This window comes from Brachyistius frenatus, unplaced genomic scaffold (assembly GCF_029030835.1).
Source record: "Brachyistius frenatus isolate BFR_SWC_R1_liver_20210118 unplaced genomic scaffold, ASM2903083v1 Contig_323, whole genome shotgun sequence".
In the NCBI taxonomy this organism is placed as follows: Eukaryota; Metazoa; Chordata; class Actinopteri; family Embiotocidae; genus Brachyistius; species Brachyistius frenatus.
The window spans coordinates 152,733-162,500 of NW_027210922.1; the positions used below are offsets into that span (position 1 = coordinate 152,733).

General features: G+C 48.7%; 1 protein-coding gene across 7 annotated transcripts in view; it reads right to left on the reverse strand.

The window, feature by feature from the left end:
* LOC138635689 (dedicator of cytokinesis protein 9-like) overlaps positions 1–9,768 on the reverse strand; it is a 41,524-nt gene that overhangs the window by 28,173 nt on the left and 3,583 nt on the right. For 5 of the 7 annotated variants that reach the window (XM_069723288.1, XM_069723287.1, XM_069723286.1 and 2 more), the window contains exons 2-7: positions 5,668–5,784; positions 4,570–4,659; positions 3,562–3,644; positions 1,679–1,748; positions 945–1,040; positions 193–327 (exon numbers count right to left, since the gene is read on the reverse strand). In XM_069723288.1, the coding sequence (XP_069579389.1) occupies positions 193–327; positions 945–1,040; positions 1,679–1,748; positions 3,562–3,644; positions 4,570–4,659; positions 5,668–5,784 (591 nt within the window). Of the gene's footprint in view, positions 1–192; positions 328–944; positions 1,041–1,678; positions 1,749–3,561; positions 3,645–4,569; positions 4,660–5,667; positions 5,785–7,534; positions 7,755–9,768 lie in introns of those variants that run through there. The other 2 variants (XM_069723292.1, XM_069723290.1) reach the window with 1 other exon arrangement.

The following is a 9,768-nucleotide window of genomic DNA, read 5'->3' on the forward strand; positions in this document are numbered from 1 at the left end:
TGTGAATAAATGTTACTGAACACGAGCAGCTCTCGGATGCTTTTATTTTGTCAAAGTAGCTCTCGGAGGGAAAAAAAAAAAAAAAAAAAAAAAGGTTGGACACCTCGTTCTTTAGAGACAGATTTTCTACGATAAATTTAAAGAATGCTTTTTCATGCTTCGGTTTTAAAAGCCCCCTCCCGTGCGCCTTACCTGAACGACCCCCATGCACGAGTCCAGGAAGATGGTTCCTTTGGGCTCCTTGGAGGTGTTCTCATCCTTGTAGAAGTTGAGGTTGTAGGATCCGTCGCCCAGCTGAGCCAGATGGAAGTACCTCCTCTTGAACGACTACAGGATATAAAAAAAATAAAATAAAAATAGAGAACGTTAAACATCCCAAACGGCTTCTTTCGCTCTAAAAATACTTCGTAGTGGAAAGCTCACGGGTAAAATGAAAAACTATGTCAAGTTATGGGCTACCTTGAGCAAAGGCTAATTAGATTTCCTTATGTGCAGAAGGGAAAAAGATAAATGTTGTAATAAGAAGCTTCATTTTGGGTTAATCAAAAAAAAAAAAAAAACAAGTCCTGTTTGTTTCATCAAACTACCGTGGGTGTGGTTTTTAGATCTGATCGAATGGGAAACCCGAGGACACTACGCCCCGCCCACCAAAAGCAGGAAACCTGAGCGCACCACAGGCCTGTCAATCAAACAGACACCCCCCCAAAAATACATCATTTTCGATGCTTCATTTCGAATTAACGACGGATCGCTTTCAGATGGACCGGACGGAAAAACGAATAAGAAGCAGCGACTTTAGCTAAAAGAAACAACAACAACAACAACAACAACGAGAGTCTACGGAGCCGACCTCGAGTGGCACTCTAACGTGAACGTTTTTTGTTTTTTTTTGTGGAAGAATGAGGGCGTCCATTAAAACAACAAGTTGGAAGCTGCACACCCACCCGCATAGTCACACTGATTGCACTGTTCATGTTGCCTTTGTACAGCCAGCCGTGCTTGGACACTCCGCCCTTCTGAGAGCCGAGGGACGCCGTGTCCTGGAGGGGAGGTGTGGGGGTGTGGGGGTAGGGGAGGGGAGGGGGGGGGGACGACATTAAAACAAGATGAAGCAACACACACGGTTAAGACTAACATGTGCACATGTGTTTCCTTTCCAATGACGGTGGATGAACACACACACACACACACACACACACACACACACACACGCACACACACACACACACACACACACACACACACACACACGCCCTTCGCATTTTTTTCTGAGCTTAAGGATCTGCTGACGGCCCCCTCGAGAGGCGACGTGGGAGGACGGGAGCCGGCATCGACTGTCCCGAGAAGAAAGCTCTTCATTAAGATCGAGGTTAAGATCCAACCCCTGCACTTCTGGAATCTCTCGGGGGGGGGGGGGGGATTAAAGGTCGCTGACCTTCGGTCGAATCGATGCCGGGATGCGCTCTTAAAACGCCGACACACCTCGTCGAGGACGTTCCGGGACGTCAAAGGAGAGGCTTGTGAAATTAAATAAATGACGCGAATGTCGGACGATAGAATTTGCTGTCTTTTGCGTTGCTCGTTATTGAGTCGATCCAGAAGTGGGTCGTGAAAAGACACAACGAGGCTTTTTCTGAAAGGAGGAAGAGAGAAAGTTTGGGATCGTTGGTAATCTTACCTCGTCTTTTCCCACGTCTTCGTCCACCTCAAAAAGGTGAGCCGCCAGCTTCTCGGGTCTCGACACCTTACTGAAAGGAAGGAGAGAAGGTAACTTAGACTTGGATGATCGGCTCGGCTTTAAGGCGCCCGTTCCCACCAAGCGGCGACCGGCGGGTTCGTGGACGGCCGTCGCCAAGCCTGGAGTTCGGAATTTGGCCGGCGCCATCTTTGCTAGTTCGGAGCAGGAAGTGACCGTATTTGGAAGCGCTTGAGAGGGAAGGGGAGGGGAGGGGAGGGGAGGGGGGGAAGCTAGCGGGGGACCTGACTCAATCTGATTGGAAACCCTGCGATACCGCGTCCCGCCCACCGATAGCCGTAACACGACCGCACCACGGGCCTGTCAATCAAACAAGACACGCCCCCAAAAACACAACTCTTGGATGCTTTATTGAATAATGAATGGCGGGATTATTTCCAGACGGACCGCCAGAAAACGAATAAGAAGGAGCGACTTTAGCTGAACAACACTGAGATAACTCGTTGGGAATTAGTTTTATTTTATGATACTGGTTGAATGGGAGTCTATGGAGGGTTTTTTTTTCTTTTCTTCGTAGCCGCCCTCTAGTGGCACTCGGTGGTACTGCAGCCTTTATGGCAGTTCTGCTCGGGCCTCATTTTTCAGAGCTGGGAACACTTTTATACACAGTCTGCCGTTCCCAGCTGGTATTAACATGCTTCTCCACCAAAGGAAAGAAACGCGACGAGAAACTATTCCCACATTCGTGACCGAGAGGTACAAATGAAATATACAGTTCTGTTCCAGGACGTAAATATAATTTCGGTAGTGCTTCTAGTTTTTCGACAGGATGTAGCTGGAACAATGCAGCTGCCTCTCCGAGAGCAGCTCAAAACCCCAGACGGACAGTTTGCCCTTTGACCTTTGCACGACCCAGCCTCACTCTGGGGAGCTACGAGCGTAAACAGCGCCGGCGGCTCGTCTGACTTTTACTCCGCGGCCGTTCTTAAACGTGAAGCGCAAACATCTGCGGAGCTCATTCCTGTCCTCGAGGAAACTTGAAAGCGGCTCGTCCAAGGACACACAAGTGCATTGTGGGGGGAGGGGGGGTTCTCCTTTTTCCGTTTTAATGAGAACAGTCAACAGCGGGCCCAGAATAGTCCCGTTTATCCTTTGGCAGAAAAAAACAAAACAAAACACACAAAAAAACAGAGGAAGTCTGCTATTGGGTTTGTGCGAGAGCTTTCGAGAACTTCCAGGACAGATTTCCGTGTTTCTAGGGTTCTGGTTGAATCGAACACCACAGGATATTAAATATGGAGGGCCAAACCTACCGAGAGGACACATACGCACTCAACCAGATGAACAAAAAAAATGGTCAAAATTGAAGTAGCAGAGGCCTAGAGGGTTTAAGATCTCAATTTTGAGTCACCACCTTGGTGTTTTTGAAGCCAGAAGTGACCATATTTGGACGAGTTGGGGGAGGAGCTAGCGGTGGCTCTGACTCAGCCCACCGATAGCAGAAACCTGACTGCACCACTGGCCTGTCAATCAAACACAACCCCAAAAAAGACGGCTTTTTCTTTTTGAGGCCTAATATCTATTTCACGAGCTGAATGGGAGTCTACGGAGCCAAACCCCCTGGTGGCCCTCGGTGGTATTGCAGCTTACATTGGTCTCGTTTTTCAGACCTGGAGGCTACGTCCACTTTTATATACGGCCTCTGGTTTTAACCCGAGTTGACCCCGATGGCATCACCATGACATCAGCGGGGGTTATTTAGATGAACACCTGTTAGTGCAGCTGAGTGTCACACACACACACACACACACACACACACACACACACACACACACACACACACACACACACACACACACACTCACTTTGGGAGCTGGCGGAAGTCTCCGGAGTACTCCTCGTACTTGTAGTTGACCACATGCCAGTCAGACTTGTAGGTTTTGAGACACTGCAGAGACAGAAAGCGAAAGACGGGGGTCACTTCGCGGAGACGCCGACGGGCTTAGGTTACTAAAATAACCTCAGAACCGTGAATAGATAGGTGGACTTTGCTGCTGTTAAAGAGAGACTTCCAGATTCGAAGGAGCTTCATGCAACTATAGAAAGAACACTAAAAATAAAATGGCATGCAGATGAATTAGCGAGACAAAAGTGTGCATAAAACTCATTTTAAATACAGCAATGTGTAACCATCACTTCCTTTGATAAAAGGCATTTAATTCACTATTTTCTTTCATAAAGCGATTTTAGTTTGGAAAGTTTACTCCGTAAAACTGCAAGTTTCCGCCAACATTTCAGAGAATTGCGACAATTGATTATTTGTGATCGTGAGATCTCGATTTCCTGGACGGACAAATTAAACTTCAGTTAAAACAAACAAGAAGAGTGCATATGTTTTTTTTGGAGGGGGTTATGCGGGGTGAAAATGTTTCCAACACCTCTGACACAGCTGTAAAAAAAATAAATAAAACACACACATTTAGTCCGACGTGTTTTCATAAGTTCTGTGAATTCATTTAAAAAAAAAAAAAAAAACACGTGTCGAGGGAGTCGGAGGCGGCACAGCTGCTCCAGATGTAGTCCTGATGTAATTCCTGGCTGCGGCCGTGCGGGGCTATCACCTATCGGTTGGGGGGGGGGGGGGGTGTCTAAATCACGCGAACTGGCTGGATTTGTTTTCCGAACTGATCCGAGTCCGAAAAAGCGAAGCACCCGGCGTTCGGGCGGGAATTTTTTTTTTTTTTTTTTTTTTTTTTTTAAATCGATGGCGTCGCTCCAAACCGAGGAGGATCGGTCACGGAGAAGGAGAGAGAGGAAAAAAAAACAAAACAAAGCGAGGCTTTACTTCCAGGTGCGTATTATGCGCTTTTTACCTCTTGGACAAACAGAGAGTGAGCTTCTTTCTCGGCAGTCTCCGGCACGGTGGAGGACAGAGTTCGGCCCTGGCGCCGCAGGGTGGAGATCTGAGGACGGAGAGAGACGGAAAGCAGGCGTTAAAAAAAAACAACAACAACAACAACAACAACAAAAGGCCGGCATTAACTCTGTAAAGTACCTCGAGGCCGCTGAGTGCATTAAAACTGCTCTGACGTCCTCTACGGATGGCGTGCGTTAGCGTGTGTTTTTGTGTAGCACGTGCGCATGCTAACACCCATATGTCTGCACCCCCCTCCTCCCCCCTCCTCCCCCCTCTTCCCCTTCCTTCCTTCTCGCCTCTCGAGCCCAGTGATGTAAAACATATGGCAGGTTAAGACAGATGGACATATATACACACACACACACAGAGTCCTGGGCAGTTACTAATGGCCGTGCGCACTGCAGACGGCCTTGTAATGACCCCCCCCTCTCCCCCTCTCCCTCTCCACCCCCCCCCTCTCCCTCCGCCCATCATCTCCCGATTGCGAAATAGGCTGCAAGCAGATCGTGCAGTTTTCGTCGATTTGTTTTTTCTCCCAAAAAGGAGGAAAGATCTCCACAAGATGCGCTCGCTTCTTGTTTTTGTTGTTGTTGTTTTCCTCCTCCCCCCCCCCCCCAGCAAACGTCGGGGGACTATTTTCCGCTGCGCGTTGATTTATTTTACAGGAAGCGGGAGAGTTTGTGCGGGGAGAGAATAAACTGCCGCGCCCGTGTTCATCCCAACATCACCCAGCAGTAACGCCGTGTTTGTTTCGTCCCTTCGTTTTTGTCGGCTCGCTCTTTTCTTCGGGTTTATCGACGGGAATAAAAATAAATTAAAAAAAAAAAAAAAAAAAAAAAAACGTCCCGCCTCTCGGGACACTTCAGGAATTTGGACGAACGGCGAAATGTTTCTTTGTTTTCTCCAAACCGGGAGTGGACCCTCGCTGAGATCCACCGCGGCGCCGCAGTGAAGCCAGCCGATTCTGTAATTTGTTGTTGTTGTTGTTGTTGTTGTTGTTGTTGTATATACGGTATACGTTCAGGGTCGAGGAGATGCCTCGTCTCTTTCTTACCTGGAAGTCGTCGGTGGGGAACTGCAGCATGTCCCGCAGGACGTCGCCGGCGATCTGCGCCTTCCTCTGCAGCAGCACGTTCTCGTAGTCCAGCGGCTCCACGACCTTCGGCTTCACCTTCAAAAAAGGAACGAGACCGACGGCATCATTCGGGGGTTCATTTATTTATTTTCCCTTTCCTTTTGTTTCGAAGACATTCATAGGCAAGTCGACGAGCGGGTGTATCGTGGCATGGGATTGTGAGGAGGGGCGGGGGGGTGGAGGGGGGGGGGGTGGCGGAATCCATTGAGCGTTCAACGCCGTCCGGGCAACAAGCCGCCATTGTCCTCTCGCCGGGAGGAGAAGCGGGAACGCCGGTCGTACCAGTCGCAGTGTCACGAGCGGCGAAAAAAAAAAAAAGCAGACGTGGGTAAAGCCCCCCTCCCCTCCCCCTCCCCCCACCCTCGGCACGTAAAATATGCACCGAAAGCGGGTGTTTAGCTTAGCTTAGCATTAAAGACTGGAAACAGTAAGGTGTGTGGGGGGAGGGGGGTTTAGCAGCTAGCCCGGCTACGTCTGACAGACTTGATCGACTTGTTGTAGTTCGCGAAACGAACGAAACGTAAAAAAGGGTTTTTGAGAAATCGGGCTCCGGCGGTTTTCCCCCCCCCCCCCCCCTCCAAAAAAAAAAAAGTCGCTCGTTTAAAATTTGGACCTCGCGACGGCGACGGAGGAAAACGTGACGAGGACGGGGTTGTTGTTGTTGTTGTTTTCTTTGTTCGCGTTCATCTTTAACGGCTAACAATAGCGCCCGTATGACCCGTTAAAAACAACAAAAACAACAAAAACAACAAAAACAGCAACGTGGGAAATGATCATACGAGTGAACGGTAAAGTGATTGGGAAACTCTGACGTCCCCCCCCCCCCCTTCATCAGCGCTCATCTTCTGCCCGTTCTCTAAACTGTTTCCGGTTCGGTTCACTCGATGTGATCCAGATTATTTGGATTAGCCTCCTGGTCCCGGTCCAACGTACACAGAACAAACTGAGGCCAAATTTTTTTTTGACAGTACACCCCCCCCCCCCACCACCACCACCACCACCGCAACCTCCTCTCCCCCTCCTCCCCCGATGACGACGTAATAAAATCATCCCTCCCTACGTCTCTCTACGGCCCCCCCGTTTGGACGTCAAAGATCCTCTGACGTCACGCTGGACGGACGGACGGACGATAACAGAGGACGTGACCTCCGGGACTCGCCGGCAACCAACTCGCCCAATAAAGACGAGGAAGTGAAGTGTGACGAGGAAGATTATCGTGACGTCACTCTGACCCGCTGCCGTTCCCGGGAAGCTCGAATGAAGGCACTTTTCTTTTTTTTTTATTCGGCGCCTTCAAATCTTCCGCTCCGAAAATGAACAGTTCGCTTTTGACTTTGCATCTTTCTTTTTTTTTTCTTTCTTTGTCTTTTCTTTTCTTCTTTTTTTTTGAATCTCTGCAGCAGCCGACTCATCGAACTCCACCGACTCCCGGGAGGCCGCGAGGAACGGTTAACGAACAAGAAAAAAGGGGGGAGCCCACGGGTGCTGGGTTCTTCACTAAAAATAGATCAACATCCAACCCCCTGGAGAGGTGCACCCCCCCAGCTGCTATTTCCCATTTCCGTCCGAGCCCTTTAAAAAAAGCCCCCCCCCCCCCAAAAAAAAAAGACATCTTCAAAGCTGCTCTTGAAAGAAGAGAAACTCTAAAGAGATAAAGGACTTAATATCAAAGAGATCGGAAGCGCTTGGCGGTTCCACTTAGCCAAACCACCGGAGGGAAACTTTCCTTTTTCTCTCCAGTTTCCTCTCAGGATTGGGGGGGGGTCAAGAGTCAAAGGAAACTCACCGCCGCCACCTGTGACCCCGCCTCCACCTCCGCCTCGATCTCGGCCAGGCACTTGTACTGCTGCGGGGACTCGATCACCATCTCCCGCTTGGGCGGCTTGCCGGCTCGGCCCTGCATGGCTCGCTCGGTCCGGCCGTCACGACCAGGTGTGGGACTCTGCCATGGCGCCTCGAGCTGCCGAGGGCTTTTTTGCGAGTCGAGCTCTTGGTGAGATATCACCCCCCCCCTCTCTCTCCCTTCTCCTCCCCTCTCCTCCCTCCCTCTCTCTCTCTCTCTCTCTCTCTCTCTGTGCTTTCTCTCTCCCGCTCTGTCCTCCTCCTCGGAGAAGCCCCGCCCACCCTTCACAGCTGTGCAGCTGTGTGTGTGTGTGAGCGGACTTGCAGTAATGTTTGTGTGTAATGTAAAGGGGAGCACACACCCCCCCCCCCCACACACCCCCGTTAAAAACTTTGGAAGCGGGCCGAGGGAAATCGTGTCGTCACCTGCCCATTGTGGCCGGTGGTGGTTTGAAAATAGAAAGCAGCTGAAAAAGAGATGAAGGAGACTCCAGGTTGAAAGAAAAAAAAAGACGTAAGCCCCCCCCCCCCTCCTCCACCCACCCCCCCCCCCCGAAATATTTTTACACTCCAGGAACCAATGAAATTCTGCAAATAGTGATTATTAGCAGGAATAAAGGGATGATTACACTAGATGTACTTTTCGATTTAGGTATGTCATAAAAAAAAAAGAAAAAAAAAATCTCAAGTACGTGCATGACTTTCACTTCAAAGAAAAAAACATCACACTTTTCTACACAATGTGATATTTTCCAGAGACAATATGTTGTTTTCCTACAGTTGGAGGTTTTACTTCCTGTTTAAAGGGAGTTTTTCCTTCCTGCTGTTGGAGGTTTCACTTTCTGTTAAAAGGGAGTTTTTCCTTCCTACTGTTGGAGGTTTTACTTCCTGTTAAAATTGAGTTTTTCCTTCCTGCTGTTGGAAGTTTTACTTCCTGTTTAAAGGGAGTTTTTACTTCCTGCTGTTGGAGGTTTCACTTTCTGTTAAAAGGGAGTTTTTCCTTCCTGCTGTCGGAGGTTTTACTTCCTGTTTAAAGGGAGTTTTTCCTTCCTACTGTTGGAGGTTTTACTTCCTGTTAAAATTGAGTTTTTCCTTCCTGCTGTTGGAAGTTTTACTTCCTGTTTAAAGGGAGTTTTTCCTTCCTGCTGTTGGAGATTTTACTTTCTGTTAAAAGGGAGTTTTTCCTTCCTGCTGTTGGAGGTTTTACTTCCTGTTAAAATTGAGTTTTTCCTTCCTGCTGTTGGAAGTTTTACTTCCTATTAAAAGGGAGTTTTTCCTTCCTATTGTCGGAGGTTAGTTTCACCGACTCATTATCTGACATAAACGTGAAAGATTTTTATCCTATTAGGTATTTGAAAAAAAAAAAAAAAAGCCAGAATACCCAATGATGACTTCACAGTCAAAACAAAGGGACAACTTTACTGTGCAGCCTTTATATCGTATGACTGTACAACGAAAGAAGAGTAAAAACTACAGTTATTACAGTCAACATTTTCCTTATCGTGACCTGTGGCTGAAGTTCATAATGCAAAAACAAGCCGGTAAAAAAAACAACCCGATAATTGACATTTGCTGAATTGACGAAAAAAAAGCCTCGACTGACTATTTGTTTTCAGCTCATTCGTGATGTGACGCACGGCGGGATTTAAGGTCTTCTGAAACGCCAGATTGTCAGATGATCCCTCAAAAAAAAAGAAAAGGAAAAAAAAGAAGAAAAACACAACTACTGTTGAAACCACTAAAAATAACCGTTGAGCCGCAACCGTGGCGGCGTTTCAAGCACTCGATCCGTGTTGATAAAAGTCGGTATTTCGCTTCGCTTTGAAACTGGCCCCCGCGTCGCATCCGCCCGCACCCGCCCCCCCACACCTCCCGCCCCCCTACACCCCCATCTTTAGCCGGCTCGAAGACGCCGCGCACGCTCTCCCGCTGCTCCGGGAACACTTTTGAGCTGCCCTCCCCCCCACCCCCACCCCACCCCCACCCCTCGTTTCTTCTCCATCCAAAGCCGTCGCCCGCCCGCTCTCTCCGAGGGACAAGTCGCTCGCCTTTAATCTCCGAGGCGCCGCCGCTCAGCTGTTTTCCATCGGAGTGTGTTAACAGAAAGATGACATTTAAAGTTTTCAGTGAGGGAATTGATGCGCGTACATTTATGCAAATCCCTTTTTCTTTTTTGGT